General features: G+C 56.3%; 6 protein-coding genes across 6 annotated transcripts; 2 read left to right on the top strand and 4 right to left on the bottom strand.

Annotated features, from left to right (window-relative positions):
* Positions 1-440: 440 nt before the first annotated feature.
* F5Z01DRAFT_681709 (cellulose 1,4-beta-cellobiosidase) lies at positions 441-1894 on the bottom strand (the record flags this gene model as incomplete). The annotated part of the gene is made up of 3 exons (XM_046265715.1): positions 441-495; positions 553-1669; positions 1720-1894. 3 exons carry the CDS (start codon positions 1892-1894, stop codon positions 441-443), a joined length of 1347 nt encoding a protein of 448 aa, XP_046117640.1.
* A 5329-nt stretch (positions 1895-7223) lies between these two features.
* F5Z01DRAFT_124384 (uncharacterized protein) lies at positions 7224-9217 on the top strand. The gene is made up of 6 exons (XM_046257521.1): positions 7224-7672; positions 7724-8642; positions 8856-8894; positions 8950-9042; positions 9093-9099; positions 9166-9217. The coding sequence occupies exons 1-6, from the start codon at positions 7353-7355 to the stop codon at positions 9201-9203; spliced, it is 1416 nt and encodes a 471-aa protein (XP_046117639.1). The 5' UTR covers positions 7224-7352; the 3' UTR covers positions 9204-9217.
* Positions 8970-10713, bottom strand: F5Z01DRAFT_124542 (actin family). Its single transcript, XM_046257522.1, has one exon. It carries the CDS (start codon positions 10561-10563, stop codon positions 9232-9234), a length of 1332 nt encoding a protein of 443 aa, XP_046117638.1. The 5' UTR covers positions 10564-10713; the 3' UTR covers positions 8970-9231.
* Positions 10714-11980: 1267 nt separating this feature from the next.
* On the top strand, positions 11981-13721 carry F5Z01DRAFT_623223 (carbohydrate-binding cytochrome b562; the record flags this gene model as incomplete). Its single annotated transcript, XM_046261309.1, has 2 exons — positions 11981-12051; positions 12104-13721. The coding sequence occupies 2 exons, from the start codon at positions 11981-11983 to the stop codon at positions 13719-13721; spliced, it is 1689 nt and encodes a 562-aa protein (XP_046117637.1).
* A 159-nt stretch (positions 13722-13880) lies between these two features.
* F5Z01DRAFT_636935 (uncharacterized protein) lies at positions 13881-14348 on the bottom strand (the record flags this gene model as incomplete). Its single annotated transcript, XM_046262247.1, has 2 exons — positions 13881-14286; positions 14344-14348. The coding sequence occupies 2 exons, from the start codon at positions 14346-14348 to the stop codon at positions 13881-13883; spliced, it is 411 nt and encodes a 136-aa protein (XP_046117636.1).
* A 697-nt stretch (positions 14349-15045) lies between these two features.
* F5Z01DRAFT_636934 (putative L-galactose dehydrogenase (L-GalDH)) lies at positions 15046-16212 on the bottom strand (the record flags this gene model as incomplete). The annotated part of the gene is made up of 1 exon (XM_046262246.1): positions 15046-16212. The coding sequence occupies one exon, from the start codon at positions 16210-16212 to the stop codon at positions 15046-15048; it is 1167 nt and encodes a 388-aa protein (XP_046117635.1).
* Between the last annotated feature and the right edge of the window lie 3581 nt (positions 16213-19793).

Here is a 19793-nt window from a genome sequence, read left to right as displayed (position 1 = left end):
AATTTACTACGGATATCTACTGGAGTGCCTTGGACGAATATTCCGGTAACCACCTCGTGGCAAGCCACAGCTCCAGCCACAGCCCAAATTACCCCACGGCCCGACCCGGGGTTCCCATTGCCGATACCCACTGACCACGAGCCTGACTGCCCAGTGCCGGCCCAACTGAAGCTTTACATTACATGTCATGCTCACAGATCACAGGCATCAAGACAACCATATATCGACAATATACTTCATTTCCGAGCTCATACACGGCGTGACTGAGAGCATGCGCCCATCGGCAAAAGGAAGTGATGGGCGCGCCAATATATACATGAATACTTCCAGCATCCCGATCGTTTCTTTCCGCCTCGACCACACTAGAGAGCCAGGCACCCGAGCCTGCACCGGCACTTGCATTGCAAGCTAGCGTGTCGAGTGCTTTTCCAGGGGACACTTTAGTCGGTGGTGGAACCGATAGGTCCGAAGCGGATGTTGGACCAGGTGACGTAACTGTCGGTTTGTTAGATCTTTGCTCTGCTCACATCACAGGTGTAGGGGCAAACTTACGCGTTGGGGTTGCTGGCAACGACCTCGTCCGGGTCACCCGAGTCGACAGGGCAGTCACCACGGAGAGCACCGGGGGTCGAAGGGTCAGCGTCACGGGGCCACAGGCCGTCGAGCCAGAGCATGTTGGCGTAGTGGTCAGCCCAGATGGACATGACGAGCACCATGGGCTTGGACAGGGCTTCCTGCATGGCGGTCCATCCGCCCACCTCGGTGTAGCGGTCGTAGTCGTCAAAGACGTCAAAGAGGACGTCGCAGAGCTCGGGCTTGATCTCGTTGGTCTCGGGCAGGCCATCCTGGTTGGCGTTGGGCATCTCGATGCGCTGGCCGTCCTGGACGAAGAACTGGTTCAGGGCGTTGTTCTCGAACTGGGTCACGACGGTGAAGGGCTTGCTGGTGTCAACCGTCTTGCCCTTGCCGTAGAAGTCGGTCACGCCCAGGCGGTAGGGGTTGAAGTCACAGCCGTTGGCGTCGCAGTGGCCGTTGAAGCGCTCGGGGGAGTAGGTGCCACCGCATCCCTCGTCGCCCTCGCAGACGTGGAAGTCGTTGTAGCCGGCCTCGCACGCGTGGGGGGTCAGGGCGAACGAGTGCGAGTTGGACTCCCAGACGTCAATCTCGGCGCAGCAGGAGCCGAGATTGCCGACACCAGCGTTGGCATCGCTGTCCGAAGGCTCCCAGCCCTCGTAGTTGGCCTGGCCGGCAATGAACTTGAGGTCGCGGGCGCACTGCGCGTCGCAGTATCCGGTGCCGTACTGGGCACCGGCGGCGTTGGTTGGGTAGTCGCCGGAACCACCATCCTCGGGCATGGCAACAAAGTAGAGCGCAGAGTTGATGCCACAGACGACGGTCGACAGATCGACGTCGAAGGAGAGCTCGTTGCCGATGAGGTCGAACATCTCGTAGCTGCTCTCGTCGGCCATGAGATAGAGACGCGAGCCAATGTTCTTGCCCGAGGCATTGTCCTTTGTGAAACTCAAAGTAAGAGCGTCACCGGAGGTAGAGGCACCATAGGTCTCCTCGTACTTGGCACCCTCGACCTCGCAGTTCTCAGCGCAGTCCTCGTTGCTGCTGCAGGCATCGGTCCAGTCGTTGCCGTCGTAGCAGTTGTCGTAACCACCCGCTGCCCGTTGTCAGTACGACTTGTCTGTTCATCGTGGTGAGAGCACATACATCGATGGATCCAGCGCCAGTTGGCGTCAATGACAACCTCGCCGTCGACGTTCTGGCAAGATCCCTGGCCGGAGCAGCGACTCCAGCTCATGGAAGGGTGAACCTCAGGCTCATTGTTACCGACCTGCTGGGCAATGGCCCCGCCGATGAAGGAGAGAGCCGCAATGGTGAACATTGTGAATGGTTCAAGATATCTCGCCGAAGAAGAGTAGAGTGTTTGGGGTGCTCTGGAACTGACTACACTTTGAGGATTGAGCAGATGGCTGTTATTTATACAGCGGAGGCCCAGCTCAACGTAGGGGTCTGAGAGTGTCCACAAGCTTGCCAAAAGGAGGCGCACTATCCGGATCGGCAGACATATCAACTCTTAGTACCGCGATCCGGGCCGTCGTTGGCGGGAAAACTGGCACGGACGGTCTGGTGAGACCGTGAGACATGGACAGACTGGTGGCAAGCAAGCGCGTAGGAAGACCGACCCCGGGTTCTGAGTGTTACAACTTACCGCAAGCTTTGAGCCGATCTTGGCCAGTTTCGTAGGCCACATAATGACTCCGAGGCTCCGAGGCCGGTTCAACATACGATACAGGCTGTAAGCCACCGGTATGGGGCGTTGTGCATGTGTCCAGCCGGCTCAAGAGGGCTGTTTGTCCGCTAATTATGGGCTCCCCGAGTGGGTTAAGATCAGACATGCCTGTCACGTCTGGACATTTGGATTTTGGAGGCGCCCTGGCAGATCCGAGGCACGGTCAAGTAGGCGAGCCGGGAACGAGAATCTCTTTGCCGTAGTCATACGTCTATCATTTCCAATGATCAAGTTGGGTCGACCAGAGATGCTTTCTGGACACATGATCCATGAACTGACAGCAAAACAAGATGCGTCACCTTGAGAAACGAGACACATTCCGTTTTCTGTTCGCCTGCTGAAACAAACAGGCTATGAGGGGAAATACCCTCTCATCTCTTGCACGGATATTGGAGCAATGGAGTGCATGCGGTGTAGTCAGGGGTAAGAAGCGAGGGGGCATCGGTCGTTCGGTAGATGTAACCCCGGATTTGCTTCTCCATGAACTAAAACGCCAGGGCAGCCAATCCCAAGGCGAGACTTGTTCTTCTCCACATCTGCAGAAACGGGAGTTCCCAGAACGATGCTTGGGGTGTAGATCTGGGAGGGGGGGGGACCAGGGGGAGGCTGCTAGGTACGTACGACCTACGGAGGCGCATCCTCCGTCGATGCTCTGGTCAAGCGCGTGACCAGATTTATCACTTGCCTGATGCGTGGAGACAGTGACACAACCAGTCCTTACTATCGTGATGAAACAAGTGATGAGGCCATTTTATCATGGAACCACGCGGTCATGTGCGTAACTGGGGATTGAGCGGCGTCGCAATCTAGCTTTCCTTGATCGACGTGGGAAAGCTGGCCGTCAAACCGTGTCGATCCCGTTACTGAGGCAGATTAAACAAGTCATTGAGCGCCAAAGGATGATCAATTCCAATCTCATACGGAGTACTCAATGTGAGCACCTGTGATGCCATGATTCAACCGCGGCCAGTTGTGAGGGAGGTGGATCGACAGAAAGCAGCTCTGTCTGCGGAGTAGCCACGTACTCATGCTAATAAATCAAGTTCAAAGTGATCACTTCTATCTAGAGAAGGTCCGGAGCGGTCTAGCGTGTGCCTGCAAACAATACACGTACAAGTGCCACCATAAACATCGAAGAGGGTCATGGCTCGTGGGATACCAAACGCATGGCACACTATTGCAACACGTGGCTTGGCTGTTCAATGATATGGTCAGGGGCGCAGGTGCCGCAAGAAACGCATCCCCGTCTTCACATCCTTGAAACTCTATTCAGCGCTTAAACGCTATGCCCTGCCTCCAACGCGTGACACCGACGACCAACCCATCCACTACATCGCTCTAGGTGCCCACGCCTGCAGCCACTCGCGCATCCCATCCGGATTCCCCTTCTTGGCTTCGGCAGCCGCAATGCACCATTCCAATTCCCAGACGCGCTCGGCGGCGATCATCTCGGCTACCGTCCGCCGTGTCTGGTTTGCCTCATCGACGCAGAAGTACATGGGCGCCTGCGGATTCGCGACCTCATTGACCAACGGCTTGACCAGCGGGAGGGCCGCGGCGGTGGTCGTGCCCTTGGGCTCCAGATTGCTATTTGCTCGTCCCGTCTTGCACCACTCGTTGCCACAGTGTTTCTTTCCGCAGCCCGTCATCAATTGGCCCAGGTACCGCCTCTCGATGCGGCGACGCATGGCCTTGCCATCGGGGTCGTGCATGCTGACGTAGAGTGGCCCGAAGCAGATGGAGCACAGGCCAATGTCGTTACCTGGGCCCTGGCCTTGCGCTGTACCGGTGCCAACTTGCCCCTTTGGACCAATGCCGTGCAGTGTACGTCCGCAGTTCGCGTTGCGACATATGGCTGGCTTGGAGCGGCTCACTTTATCAAGCTCGTGGTGCTTCAGGTGCGTCTCCATGTCACGGAGCCGGATGATCTTGTCGCAGAGATGGCACTCTGTCGTGCGTGCGCCATCGGCCAGCTCGTGGGCCGTCATTCCGGAGAGGACAACCTCGGGCGACGGATTGATGGGGTCGCCTTCTTGCGGAACCTCTAGATGACAGAAGCGGCACAAGATAAGCTTACCGGGACAGACGCTCGTTTGGTGCCGCGCCAGATCCGACAGCGAGTTCGTCGAAAAGTCGCACGACGGACATTGCCTATGTCCGTGGAAGATCGCGTCGTGCTTCTTCTTGCTGAATGTGGAACTGCCGTGTGCCTCGTCCCACTCGCAATGCCAGTGAGTTTGCCACTCATCAGAGCCCTTCTTGAAGACTGACTTGCATTGGGGACAGATGATGTTGTTGCGTCGACAGAAGTTTTCGTGGAGAACCATCGCTCGCTTGGGTACCCATTGAAGGCAATTCTTACATTGCTCGTCGTCGGGGGAATGCTCCTGATTGCCGTTGTTCAACGCTGAACTGTCTGTGGTAGAGGCCTTTGCCTCAGCAGCGCGCGCTCGAATCGTGAATTGCACAGGAGTTTGCTGCTCGCCAGAATCTTCCGGACCGGCATACGCGTGCACCGCTATGAGAAGCGACTCTGCATCTTGTATCTCTATGTTGGTCGGCGAGATCGTAATCGACTTTGTGCCGTCTATTGCTGGGTCGAAATTCCCAAAGACATGGGCAGTTTCGCGAGGGAGACCACGCTGCTGTGCCGACCGCGGAGTTACAAACAGGTCTAGCACATCCGGACTCGCGAGGTCTGAAAGCTCCACGTCCAGCGGTTGCGTCCTGTTCCATGAAGGCAGCGTGAAGTCGACATATTCACCCGGTAATACCTGAGCCTGCACACTTTTCCAAATGTCCAGCTCCCCTCCTTTTGACGTGCCCTGCGCGCTGCCAGGCTGCGCCTTTGACATGATTTGCCTGAGCGTCTCGCGTGCTTGTTCCTCGTCGAGCGCCTCGATATCGACCTCGACGTCGGTGTCAACGACGCATATCCCATTGCCTTCGGGCTCAACCTTGTCCACTAAGAACTTGAATGTTTCGCCCTGTACTCCGAGTACGGGTAGTATCGCATCGCGGGTGAGTGTCGTGAAGCCATCGCGAAGTTGACGCTCGAGCAAAGATTTCCAATCGTCCGGATTATAGCCAGCTTCGAGGGGCCGTAATCGCACATAAGAGCCTTTTGGTAGCTGGTGAGCGTGCACCGCAATCTGGAACCCCGATCCTTCCTCGCTCCCACTTGTGTCTTTCTCGTCGATCCCCAACGCCTCAAGAAGATATGCGCTTAGTCCCACGCAACCCTCGGGCGCAGAGAATTCGCGTATTCCTGTATATACCACATAATTATTCTTCGGGTTCACCAGTCGGAACATCAGAGGATGTGGTAATTGCTGCCCATCGTCGTAATTTGACCGCGCGCCATTGGTCGCAGCATGGGGATTGAACGGATCGCGCGACGTAAATGTTGAAGTATATTGTGTTCTCGATGGAGCGGCAGCAAGAAGTTGCTCGAGGGCCGACTGTGGAAGGACGATCTTGTCGCCTCGCAAGTTCTTCGAGGAGATGGCGGCGGGTGGGATGACGTCGAAGCTGCCCGACCACCTCAGTTGCGGTGTTGGTGTGTCGATGTCCATCAGTGAATTGCACACGTTCTGGAGAGTTGATTCAGGGTGGTTTGGGGGAGATTTTGGTGGTGTCGGGGCGTCGAGGCATGGTCATACACTTGTCGCCGGAGAAGGCGTTGGGTTCATCGCGCATTTCTCAGCGGGTTCGGCGGGATTCCACGATAATCATCAACAACGTTTGTCACAATGGGTCACGTGCGCCCGCCATGTGTAACAACTTCTACATCTCCTGGTTATTTGCAGGGAGGAATACGACGACATAAATGAAGCCAGCGGCCTGGCTATTGCATTTCCGACAACACACACCTCCTTGTCGGTTTTATCAGATCCTTGAAGATCTTCCACGTGAGCACGCGACCTTCACATGCCAGACTGCTCTTTGATGTTCACCCGACACGCAAATCAGGCTAGCGATTATTCTTCTTATATGGAGATCTGCTCTACGGTTTGCATGGGCCAGTAGAGTAAGGTACTGTTTACAGTCCGGTCTGGGATGAAGTATTTTTTCCCAAAATTTGTATGCCTACCTCTTTAATAAACACAGTTTCGCGACTGAGTCTGCTGGATTGCAACGCAGCGTGTACGGTAGACATCTCACAGTCCTACAGCAAATTTAAGGTATAGAGCACTGCGGAATCATAGTGCCAGGTCCTCCCAGATCAAAAACTGCTTGTTCAAGGCACCATTTCGGAGTACAAGCCATCATAAGCCCCTTCGGAATCTAGCACAGGGTAAGTGGTTTTGTACGACGTGCCCCGCGATCGGAGCGATACCTTCATGACGTAGCTGATTCGGACAGGGGTGCAATGGTAAAGTAAGTACGAAGGGCATCTGATTTCAAGACAAGTCAGGACGTTCTTCAATCCCTTGCTGTGCAATGAGTAGTGTCTTGTATACTGTGACTATTTCAACAGCCGACGTGGCTTGCAGCAGCGTAGTGTAGCGTGGGGGTGCGAACCACAGGTGTACTGGCTCGAATGTAAGCGCATTACGTCCTGAGCATCATTATAAAGAGCCTCTCATCGCCGTTACAGCTTCCCCCAATGGGATGCGGCGATAAGGACCCCGGGCGTTCCTTCCCCAAACTCCAGGTCGCACCATCACTTGTGAGTCTGACTTCATGCGAGACGTGGATTGGCACTTTCTTCCTCAGGCCACCACCACCACTACTGACCGGTCCAGCCTTCAGATTTAATTCCAACAATTCCCTCTCTCATCGGACTTGATCATGTCCCATCACTTCTACTAGACCGGGGCTCATCTTCCGCCCGTACGATCAACGGCTATGACCCAGGCCTGCCGCGTCTAAGGCGGCTTCCCTATCTTTTTTCATTGTCTCGTACTTGACCATATAAACCGCGACACGCCTCTATAGATTCTCTACCGACCTCGTGCCACCCATCGTCGTTTTGACTGGCCGCCACAGCTGCCTTCAACCTCGGAGCCCTTTCTTGTCGCGGTTACCTTGAACACGACAGCCTGACATGCTCGAGGCCACCGTCGCAAACCACCCAACGCTTTCCGACACTACTAGTCTGGTACACAACGACGACACAAATCTTCTGGACCTCCTGCTCAACCGCCTGGTCCTCGAGAATATTGTTGCCTATCTGCCCGTGTCGAGTCTTCTGAATCTAGCGTCCGTGAACCGCGAATATCGAAGTCTCGTGTATGAGTCGCCTGGCATCTTCAGATACCTTGACATTTCAAAGTTGCGCACTCTGCAGTTCGATGCCGCTAAAATTGACTGCGGCAGTCAAGTTTGGCGCAATGTCCAGCTTGATGAGAACCTCACCGAGGATGAGTGCGTCTTGATCTCACCCGTCACGTGGCGCATAGCTGATTGAGGCAATAGTTTCTATTCCGGGCCCTTGAGGGGGGTCTTCTCGTGTCTCCTGCGGAAAAACATCCTTCAAGATGTCCAAACTCTGGTGCTCGATGGCCTGTCTGTCACCGCTGAACTATGCAACGACATCATCCAAGACGCATGCTACAGCGTTCAAATCCTCTCGGTTCGCGAGGTCAAGAGTCTCAACCACGGAAAGCTACGCCAAACGCTACAGTTTGCTTGTCGACCGTCGCGGCCCGAGGGCACACCGCGTCTCAAGGCGCTCTATGTGTTCGGTTCGAAGGATATGGCGAAGCCGTCAGTCGATGCACCTGAGAGACGAAACATCAGCTCGGAGTGGAACCACAAGAGTCAGCGCGCGCTAACAAGCTCTCTTGCAAATGAGGGTGATGCATGGTGGCATCAAAAAGGAGCGATGTTGAGTCCCAAGCGAGACATGGATGGCTGGGCAGCCTGCCTGCTCGCCTGCCAGGGCATCATCGCATTTGACGCCATTCTCTGCGAAGGGCCGCGCCATTACAACTCGCCCGCTTTCGGTCAGATGCCCGCCCAAGGCTCAGGAGAACCAGAGATTGCGATATTCGCCCTGTACGCATGCGAGGGTTGTGGCAAGAGTCCAGAGGGCATGATCGAAGCAAGAGGAGCGCAACATCGGCTCCCACTGCTCTCCCCACCCCCAATACTGTCATCGTCTCTGCGAGCTGCGACCACACCGATGCAGCCGGCACAGTCCTTCGCGGCACGATGCAAGCAATGCTTGCATGGTCGCTTTTGTATGGGCTGCAACAAATGGTGGTGCGAGTCGTGCTACACGCCACCGAGTCACAGCGTCAACCAGACCGAGACAGTGGTCGCGCTCGATGACGATGGCGTGATGACCGTGAGCGAGTACTCGGGTAGTGGAGTATCCATTGTCAAACCCAAGGTACGAAAGGGTCTCTGTTCTGAGTGTACGAGAAAACGGGGAATCGCCTTGGGATCAGGGAGGTGACGAGGCGCAAGCGTATCAAGTCCACCAACCTGTGAGCTGCGCTTTGCCTGCACCAGATTTGTATGCACCACTTGATGGACGCTCGCGTTGTGGAACGGAATAATTTGAGTGCGTCGTGGTAAAGGACGTATGCTGACGATGCCACAGGCCATGGTAACCAAAAGCTGCTGGGAATGCGGACAGAATGTAAGTTGAAGAGCGATTCAGGGGTCTCTGCTGCACAGAAACTGACCACATGCAGTGCGAATCCTGCATCGACCACACCCAACGAATGTGCAGGTGCTGTGGTGGCGGATACTGCATTACCCACAACGAGGGATGCACTCTCTCTCATGTAAGTTGAAGGCCAAACCTCTGTGAGATAGAGTACTGACGTTCACGCAGTGCGACTGTAAGCCTGATTTCTGCCCAGCGGCAAGCTGTCGTCCTTCCGGACTCGCATACTGACGTGAGCTAGGGTGCACCTCGCGTGGACGGGGTCTCGGTCGGTTGTGAGGCGTTGGTTCTGATGGCCTAGCATCTTTCAGCCTGCGCCCAACCCTTGGGCGAATTTCCGAGCCACGAGCGAAGCCCCCAGCTCTTCGTACTCCTTCTTGGTGACGACAAGTTTCTCGATATGGGGGTGATTCGCCAGAATAGCCGCGCCTTGCCAGGTACTGGTGATGGGGTCTGCTGGCCTGGCAACGCGCACCACGCAATCGTCCGGGAAGCGCTGGACGACCTCTTTTTGTAGACGTTGAATGAACCCATCAAACAGAACGTTGCCTCCCACAACCAGGATGTTTGCTAGCAAGCCGGGCCAAAGCCCTACTGGTAAAGTCTGAAGTGATTGGTGTATCAGGTCCGGGAGCCCAGGCTGGCGCATACCCATGTCGGAAGGGTTGAAGGCAATTTCCGGTATGCAGAAGCGCTCATTCCGAAGTGTCAGGGCGTCCTCGTCGCTGCCGGCTATCTTCTTGCTCTTGGAGTGCCGCGCGGGATCGTAGTCGACGAGTTGGCCCTTCCATCGCGTGTGAAAGTCGGGCAGGATGTAGTCCTTGGCGATGCCGCCTCCCGTAAGATACTCTGCCCATTTCTCGCCCCGTGTGCCTTTCCAGCAACGCTCGACATCGCGCCTGAAATCGGGCGACACGTAGCACGCGGCCTCCTTGATCTCATTGACGAGGAAGGTCTCGGAGCGCATGTCAAAGTGCCGTAACGAGAGAAGACGGGCGAGGTAGTTGGTCATGAGCTTGCCGCCCACGTCGAGTCTTCGGACGGCAGAGTGAACGGCTCGACCCGCAAGGACGGGTGTGACGGTCGTGTGCGAGTAGCCTGAGTCAACGACGAGCATGACCTCGGCTGGCGCGTTGGCGACTGTGGGATGGTCCTTGGGGGTACGGAAAAGAGTCTGCACATCGTGGTAGGCGTTGAACGTGGAGCCAACGCCACGATAGTAGCTTGCAAAGCCATACTCCTCAAACACAATCTGGTCGCAATTGGCCTGGAGCGCTGGCAGATTATTCGGTTGCTCCGTCAGTACCAGCCTCGTTTCGCTGGGGTCACAGCGCAGCGGCGCGCCAGTATCGAGAAATGTTCGATCCCAGATCTCCCTCTGCACCTCCCAGTTCACAATCGACCCACGCTCCACGGGCCGGCGGAGGGCGAGGTCAGAGGTGTCGCGGATCGCGCTCGCTTCCGACCCAACGTATGTTTTCCGGAGGCGATCGCGTGCGACGAGATTGGGGATGACCAGCGGCGGCGTGGTTGGGTTGGAGAGAAGACCTGCTTTCAGCGTGGCGGCGCCATTGTCGAGGATCAGGGTGTTTGCCGGGCGACTTGGCTGGGGAGGTTTGGCCTTGCGACCAGGCGCCATGTTCGCAGCAGTTGAGAGGGTCGTGTAGAAGATTTCGCGACTAGGATAGCCGAGCTTTCGGCAGCTGTTGGAGTTGACTGTTGGAGTCTAGAGAAGGCAGCAAAATGCGGGATGGACGCGAGGTCACGTGTTTCAGCGATTGGCTTTGGGCAGCAAGCCAGCAATCACTGGCAGCGCCATGATCACTCACAAACAACATGATGGCCCGCGAGAATGGAACATGGTGCACCTCTCCCCAGACAGGCAGCTTCAGGCTCTGTCCCCAGTGATCGATCGTGGGCCAAACTGATCGACGAGACGGTGCCATCTTTGGCGATACTGGGACGGAAGCACGCCGTGTCACATTCCTAATCGGACCTCGCCCACGCTCGCCATTTCCATCCCGTTCCCTGCCCATGCGTCCATTCTAGAGTGGTAGCTCACGGTGTCCGACAGTGGACAGCAATTTGATGGCACGTCACTCGGTCCGGGACGCCTATCCTGGTTAAGCTCGTTGCTTACCTCCGGATGACCAACAGGATGCGGCACTCGGAGTTGAGGGAAACTCTGTTTCAACGTGCAGGAATCCCAGAAGCTTGGCGAAAGCCCCTCGAGGGATTCAAGTACACCTCTGGATGATTGCCAGGATGACGGCAACCCTTCGGAAGTGTAGTGTCCGAGGCGCACACGATGATGCCCATAGCCTTGTGTCTTCACACCCTCCTCTTGACTTCTTTGACGATCAACCACGGCGAGCATCACGCGGCAATCTCTCGCCTAAGCTTATTCGGCGGGCACCTATAGCAAGGCTCATAATCAAGATCGAGGGACTGGAGCCACAGACGTACGCATGTGCCGTACCTGCATACCCACAGGTCCCATGATGCCCGCGTCACTGCTCTGCACGTCGAGAATAGGCTACATAGATTCAGGATGATGTACAGACACCCCTGCCAGTTGCCTGGTTGGGATATGCGGAATGTGCGGGCATGAGGGCGCACGGAGGGAGGGAGGGCGTACCATGTGCTATAGCCCACCATGTCTTATGGACGTACGTACAGTACACGCAACGTGTATAAGGCCGGGGGCCCGCTGCTGTAGACAGCGCTGTGCTGTCTCCCCATCACATCATCTTCATCTTCCCTGGCCTCCATGATGCGCAGGACGCTCTTTACCACGGGGGGTGCGGCCCTTGCAACTTTGGGTGAGCCACCTGTTTCTTCACCTCAACGAGGCATGGACTGACACGCCGCACGCAGCATTCGCTCAGTCCAACTACTGCGATGAGCTGGGCCGATGTTTCTCCTCTTACACTAACGACCATGGCATTACCTTTGGTGTCGCTATTCCTGAAGTTTCAGCGGCGCCTTTCCCCGTGATCGTCCAGGTCACTGCGCCGGTAGAGACAGGATGGGTTGGCTTCGCGTTCGGGCCTGGTATGACCTACGTACCTTTGACGGTGACATGGCCCAATGAAGATACCACGGTCGTGTCTTCACGCGTGGCAGTGTAAGTTCACAACGGTTCATGACCATCCTCACCCAGTCTTTAACGCCGACAGCTCCTACGCGCTTCCCCAAGCCAATGAGGACGCCACCGTCCGCATCCTCGACGGCTCCTTTGTGAACGAAACTCATTGGGTCAGCACATATCTCTGTGAGGGCTGCAGTCAGTGGGACCTGGGCGCGAACCCGGGAGAGCTGGATCCCAGTGGCGAGAACGTGGTAGGCTGGGCGTACTCGGACACAGCTGCCAACAACCCCGAGTCCGAGGACTCGACCTTTAGCATGCATGATGCGGCCATACTCTTTTATCTGGAGTTTGCCTCTGCGCAGTCTCCTGATTTTGAAGAATGGGCTGGCGAAGTTCCTCCCGAGCCGACGCCCACGACCAGCGGCACAACCACTTCAGCAACCTTAACACCTACCAGCCCCCCTATCCCTTCAGAGCCTGTCCGTGTCCCCTCCAACTGTGGCGAGACCAGTCTCTTCCCTCTGGAGGCTGCTGACGGCTGGTCGTTCGTCAAGCTTGCAGGAGATTTGACAACGCCTCGTGGAATCGCAATCGATGGCCTCGGCAGTCTCCTGCTCGTCGAAGCAGGTTCAGGGCTTTCCGCGCACACCTTTGGCAGTGACGGCTGTATAGCCGGCTCCAAGACCCTCATTGAGCGCCGTGGCCTCACGCATGGCGTTGCTCTCGCCCCCGGTGGCAGGACTCTGTACGTGTCGTCCATTGACACCGTCTGGAAGTACGACTATGACCCGGAGACCCAGACTGTCAGCAACGAGAAGGTCGTTGTCGCCAACATGTTTCCCTCCTCGCACTCCACCCGCACTCTACTCGTTCCCCCTGACACCCCTGATCTGCTCGTTGTCAGCCTCGGGAGCGACGGCAACCTGGACATGCCCGCGGTCAACAAGGAGGTCGGCCGCGCCATTGTCAAGGTCTTTGACATGGCTGAAGCGCCCGAGGATGGATACGACTACTCCACGCAGGGCTGGTTCCTCGGTTATGGTCTCCGCAACGAGGTTGGCCTGACCACGGACAACAACAACATGGTCTGGGGTGTCGAGAACTCGGCCGACGAGTTTTCCCGCACCATTGACGGCGAGGAGTACGACATTCACGAGAACAACCCCTCGGACGAGGTCAACTTCCTGGGAGACCCGTCCGTGTCGAACGAGAACTGGTACGGATACCCGACCTGCTTCACCGTCTGGGGCGGCGACGAGTTCCCGGGAAGCCAGCCGCCCGCGACGGGCGCCCAGTTCATCCCGGCTCCCAACGACACCTTTACCGACGCCACGTGCGAGGCGCGCTCCGTGGCTCCGCGCCTGAACTTCCAGGCGCACTCGGCACCCCTCGACGCCAAGTTTGACCGTGAGGGCAGCAACATGTACGTCTCCCTCCACGGCTCCTGGAACAGGGAGGTTCCCACGGGGTACAAGGTTGTCTCTATTCCCTTTACGACCAATGACGCTGGTGAATATGAGCCCGTGGCCGCGCCAGACAGCAAAGATGGGTTTGATAATATCCTGTGGGATCCCCAGGAGGACTGCAACAGCAGCAAGTGTTTCAGGCCGAGTGGCTTGTCGTGGGATCTGGAGTACACGAGGCTGTTCATCGCTAGTGATAACTCCAGGGAGGGCGAGTTGTACATTTTGTACAAGACAGGCTAGGTACTGGACCTTGTTGTGTAGGTCCATGTCGGCAGAAGATGTATCTAGGAAGGGAAAGGCATTCATAATACGAAAACGTCAAGGCTAACGACTTTATTGCAAATGTACAGTATTTATATAGAGCAGGCCTGAAGCAAGTGTAGCGCGCGGGCACGCCGATCAGCAGTCCCACAGAAAATCGCAAGACAGCCTCTGCCCAAATGTCCCTGGAAGACCCCAAGAGCTCGCGGTCCCCTCCGCCGTAATTGCATCCTGGCCGTCCCGGAGGATCTCACATCGTGGGTTGTCACCCCGCGCCGGCAGGCCGATAGATTGGATGTGACCCGTGACGCCGTCCGCGTCAAAGTCGGTGCCGTCCCCGAGGCTGAGATCCCCGTAGCTGCCGCCGTTCCACTTCTGCTCGCCATCGATGAGCAGGATGGCGTTGCCGTTGTCCGAGCCTATGGGGTTGCAGGGTCCCCAGCCGCAGGATTGGATCTGACCGTTGGAAACGGTGGCTTTCATCTCGCACTGCCTTGCGTGGGCGACGGCGGAGAGGACGCTGAGGAGGGTTGCGTAGGTGAACCTGTAGTCTCGTTAGAGAGGCTGGCCAAGGAGATTCCTGGTAAGATGCTCTACATACTGCATCTTTGCGGCCGTGTGTGCTGTTTCGTTGTGGTCGAGAGGACTGGTGTAGTGACGGTGCGGGAAGGCTATTTGAATCTGGAACAACTGCTGCTGATGATTAGGGTATGGTTTGAATCGAAGAGTCTTGGGGGGAATAGTCTGCCTCTTTATACTTCAAGTCCACGTGTGCATCGGGATTTCAAAACATCGAGCACGTACGGTCTTGCGCAAAGAACCATTCCCATTCCGCACATGATGTCAAGATTCTTGCCACCATGAGTTCTTCGAGATGGTTTCTGCGTCATGGTCTCTACGACTAGCCTGAGGTTTCTTGAGGCTCTCAATGGTTCCTGAGGCTTCACATCACAGCCAAGAACGTCACTGTGGGGAAATGTCGGGGAATTGAATGGAGGCAGATCAGCCGCTTCAACGGCATTAGCAAGTCCGTGTCTGGAGGATTCAAGCCACTCGTACTAGTAGCACCTTAGGCCCGTGTGGAGTCTCACTTTTGGGCCAGTGGTATACCGTACTATGGCTCCATCTGGGCCGCAACAGGAAACTCGGTAGATAGCCGAATCCTTCTTCTGTGGCCTTGGGGAAGAGACGTTCATTATCAGAATCTCGGCATGATTATCCGTACTGCCTGCAGTGCTAACCGATGGATGCCTAAACGATCGTCGACAGCCACGTTGTCAACTGCGCATGCATGAGTATTGATTCATATCTTGGCGATTCCAGACGTGTCCCTCTCCTTCACGGGCATCGGCAGAGACGTGGCGCCAGGAGCCACACCGTCGGCTCTCGCGAGGCCGCTCTCCCAGGCGTAGTCTTTCCATCCACCCAGACTTACCCACATCTTGTCCTCGACCAGCCTGGTGATCCTCTCCCGCTTCTGCGCCTGCATCTCGTCGCTCGCGTCACCGACTACAGAGCGCCATGCTTGCCATGTCTCGTCCAGCTCGGCCACGTTGGTCACGCCCATGACACTGATGCCCATCCGCGCCGGTTGGCGGACTGCGTTGCCCTCTTCCCGCACAGGGATGGCCGTGGTGCCGAACCGCGCACCTGTCCGTGCCCAGTTGTCCATGGACCACTGGATCGCCACCTTTTCCAAATGCTCGCCTTCACCCTCGGCAATAGCCGCCAGCCCATGACAGGCCGACCTCAGACCAGACGGGGCCGGGTGCCACAGGCTCTGCGGCCCATTGTCCACGCCCACCCTCGTCAGGAGGCCCATACCGAGCATGCTCGCGTTGAGCACGCAGTCGACGCCCGCGTCCTCGAACCTCTGTAGCCGCGTCGCATGTCCCAGGCGCGTGTTCTGCACGCAAAAGTGGTTGTACGACATGACCGCGTCCAGCGGCTCGCCCGTCTCGCGATAGATCATCTCGGCCAGGGAGCAGAGGACGTCGACGGGATACCCAGAAATGCCGACATACTGCAGGAGACCCTCCTCGTCTCGCAACCGGCGCAGCTCGCAGACAGCGGCGAGGACCTCCTCGGGCGTGACGAATTCCACGTCATGCGCATAGACCAAGTCGAGGTACGGAGTCTGCAACCGGGCCAGGCTTCTGCGAACCGAGCTTCGAATGCCCGCAGGCGAATAGTCGAACACGTCGGCCTTTATCCTGCCCGCCTTTGTGATCAAGAGGTAGGACGATCGCGGCGCATGGGTGTTGGCGAGGGCGTCGCCTAGGAGGACCTCGCTGGGGCCGTAGTACGGTGATGTGTCGAATGCGGTGATCTTGTGGGTCAGGAGCGCGCGCGAGACGATGCTGTTGTAGGGCATGTGCGTGGGATCAGGGTGGTATTGTGTGTTGAAGGTGGCCGTCCCGAGGATAAGCGGCGGCAGCACCGAGGAGAGCGGTGGGCGCGTGGAAGCCATCGAAATTGCGCAGCAACGTTCTTGAAAAAGGAGAGCTTCGAGCTGGTGGGACAGTACCGCAGATGTTATTTGGAAGAGGGTAGGGTGTTGCATATGCCGTCGTGGAAAGTTTTCGGTCGCGAACAGCGTGCTCATGAGGGCCTGCGATAGCTATCCCCTGATTAGTGATTGATAAGAAAAGCTCTACTCAATCGAGCGGTCCATGAATCATCAACACCCACTTCAGGGCCGGCAACCTGCAAGGAACGGGGTCCAGGCCGCATGCGGGAAGCGAATCAAAAGCCGGAGCCATGGCGAATCCGGCACCCTGTGGATGTGTGGTGCGTGGTTTTCCGATTTCGTGCCTAGGCAGAGTCGACCGTGGGCGCGTTGGCGCGGGCACGTGGGTGTCGATGATGCTCACGATAGCTTCAATGACGAATGGACGATGGACATGGACACTTTTCCCCTGCCAAGGGCTGGAAACATCTCACGCAAGGGTCTGATGGAGATTGGAGAGTCAGAGAATGCTGATCCGCGCCTCTGCACGCTTTCGAGTCGATCGCGATTCGCGGGCTGGCGACACGTGACTACGTGGGCTTTCATGGGATGAGTAAGCACAGTGAGCTCCTCACGGACAGCCCAAGAGATGAGAAACACATCACAGGCTGGAATCAGTACCAATCGCTCGTCTTTTCAATTAGTGTAGAAGACTTTGACGAGTCTGATTACAATTGATTTGCGGTCTGCAGGTCATCATTTCAACCTCGGGGAACATTTTTGAGTGTTCTTATAGATCACTTTCGTCGAAGTTTTGGTTCCATGTATTCTCTATTTGATGTAATAAGCAAACATTGATAAGACGCTGCTTCTCCCTGCAGATTTTCCACTCCATGATTGAGTAGTTTAAAGAGGAACCACTATGCGCAACATTGGGTACACTCCTGTGAAGTGAAATACCACAGTTGCGTGACTGAATCTAGATAGAGGGGATTCGTAGGGTAGGTCAATTGCCGCTTGAGCAAGGGCCAGAGGTCCGAGACACCAACCACGCGCGGTCAAGAGCCAACACTCCATCCAGACTTTGGACAGACTCATGAAAGCATGGCGAAGTGATCAAATCAAGTATTTGCATTGATTTCCGTACCATACCGTCGAATCAACTAATTGCCTCGGACAACCACTAGGGACAGATGACTTCAACTAGAGCGCCAATCCTGCGGCAACTTCAAAGTCAGACAGCCCCAAGGAAGCACTCCAGGAGTCCAGATCCACGCTCTGAAACATCCAACGTAGGACACATCGAAGACACATTACATCCAGCGTACATGCAAGTATACACAACAGGTGCACCCATTTCCACACGAGCCAGCTTTGTGAATAGGGACAGTCCAGTCAGTCACTGGTCACGTTCGATGCCTCACTGAACACTCGCTCCCACTGGCGTGAGTCTGGAAGACGCGCTGCCACAGCTCTCAAGAACAGTATCATTCTTCAACCGCCACTTGGCGTCAAAAACATGTACCAGACCTCCGTGCGTCGAGAATTTCGACCCGAGCCAGCCATCCCCATCCGCAAAGATTCCGCTCTGCAAGTGCTGGTCGGAAATTGAAAGACTAGATAACGTCGGTGTCGTCACACTTTGGATATTGGGAGGATAGAACGAAGCGAGTTCAGCGACAACCCGCTTGCGTCTTGGGCGCTGCATCGATTGATGGGGATTGTACGCGTTCGAGCTTTGCAGTCTGGACGCATCGAGGAGCGCTCGACGCAGACGTCATCCGTGTCGCGAACACAACGGATGTATCTTTCCTGGACGCCCGTTAATAAGAGGTTAGGCAACTTCAGCTTCTCCTGGCAACACCTGTTGGCACGTCCGGCAAGAGGCGGCCTCCCACGACACGACTCAAGATGGATGTCTTCCGACGAGTCTCGAGAATTTCTGACGAACCGGGCCCCGGATTTCATTGTTTGGCAATCGTGGGCGGGGCTCGTGGGCAGCCACAATGACGTCGAGTTCACCCGTGCCGAGAACGAAGGCGTTTAGCGTCGGTAGCAGAACGCGGCTGCGAATGTCACGTTGTCGACATGGATTCAATGTCTCGCTGTGAATGCTCGACGTGTGCGCCAAGGATCAATGACAGAAGCCCAGCTCTGGAGGCGGGACACGATGCACAGAAAATGCTCTGATGGCTTGACCTGTGGAAGCTGCGCGCTTTTCGAGAACGTGGAGAGAAGTGTGGGGGATAGCAAAGGCGGAGGTGGCCGTTGCCATCAACTTCATCAAGTGTGGGCGAGTGAGTCAGTGAGGGTCATGGCGATGCCGCCAGCGGAGGTTTGTCCAATTGCGTCCGTGTGAAGGAGCTGGTGAAGAATCTTCATCAAGTGGATGATGATGTCGTTCCGATGCTTGCCTGATGCGAAATCAGCTGAGCGCGCCCATTCCGGCTCCAAAGAGCCAAAGACGTCAATTCTCGTTGGTCATGTCCAACACAAGCGCGCCGAGACTCGACCCCATGGGTGATGGGGACCGAGAAATATTTGACCGAGAAAAAAAAGTAAAACGTGGAGCCCCCGGGACCGAAGAAGGATGAAGAAAGTCTATTAAGCAACCAACGACCAGGATTCTAGTGTAACAGGGAGTGGAAACCTCCGCTGGGCGATATCCACATGACAGCCATTGGGTCATTCCCCACGAGCTCCGGAGCGTGGCGTCGTTTTCCAGCTTTTTCTTGCCGTGAAGCAGCAGAAAAGGGCCGGGTGGTGAACATGGAGAAGCTGGAGGAGGGGAGAATTGTGATCATTTGATGGGGGAATAGTTTGGAGAATTAACGGGTCGCGTGGTTTGGACTGGGGGGGTGGTGGAGAGAGGCCGGGGCAGCGCCGATCTTGGACATCAGCCAAGTCTCGAGTTGGGACTAGTCTGACTAATTAGACGCGAGCGTCGAGTCGAGTCTCGAGAAGCGTGGCTTGTTGAGGATGCCGGAAGCCGATGATGATGTTTGTCCTCATGAAATGATTCGGCGTAGTGAGTGGTCGTGTGACGGGTAGATGCTTGGCTTGGGGACTGGAGTGAGTCTCCCTCGAGCAGAGACGGGTGGATATTGTAAGTGCGCAGATACATATCGAGTGTGCATTACGGTAGACCTCGCCAGCGCTAGGGCCCAGGGGCGGCCTTCCGTCAATTCAACATGAAGTTACGGATGGAACGTTGTCTGAGGTAGACAGGGTAGGGTAGGCAGAATGCCACGAGGGATGGACAGGTTCACGAGCGGTCCGGACTCCGAACCACATGGTGAAAACTCGGTGCCAAGAGGGAAGCATTCCAACAGCTGCATGGCTCGGCCACTCGCTTGCTGTTCTTGCTGCCCTTCAAGCGCTGGGCTGCGCGCTGCAGGACACCTGGCGCTGCCCGAAAAGTACGGCCGAGGGTTAGACCGCGTCGAGGAGGGGCCCCATTACCTAGAATTTTAGAAACACGGGGCTTTTACGGGGTCGGGTCTGGTGCTGCACAGTACGTGTTCGTACGTCCAGGTAGTGGTGTGCACTGTGGCGTGCCCCGTGCTTTGCCTTACATACGTACAGTATCCGTCCAGCGTTCT

Source organism: Emericellopsis atlantica (assembly GCF_019669845.1).
Source record: "Emericellopsis atlantica unplaced genomic scaffold F5Z01scaffold_15, whole genome shotgun sequence".
NCBI classification, from domain to species: Eukaryota; Fungi; Ascomycota; class Sordariomycetes; order Hypocreales; family Bionectriaceae; genus Emericellopsis; species Emericellopsis atlantica.
The sequence above is the reverse complement of the archived record's forward strand: the minus strand, read 5'-3'. Positions and strand labels throughout refer to the sequence as shown.

Coding starts and splice junctions, on each gene's coding strand:
- F5Z01DRAFT_124384 (XM_046257521.1), top strand. CDS start 7,353: ATGCTCGAGGCCACCGTCGCAAACCACCCAACGCTTTCCGACACTACT. Junction 7,673..7,723: donor GAGAACCTCACCGAGGATGA/GTGCGTCTTGAT, acceptor TTGAGGCAATAG/TTTCTATTCCGGGCCCTTGA. Junction 8,643..8,855: donor TATCCATTGTCAAACCCAAG/GTACGAAAGGGT, acceptor ACGATGCCACAG/GCCATGGTAACCAAAAGCTG.
- F5Z01DRAFT_124542 (XM_046257522.1), bottom strand. CDS start 10,563: ATGGCGCCTGGTCGCAAGGCCAAACCTCCCCAGCCAAGTCGCCCGGCA.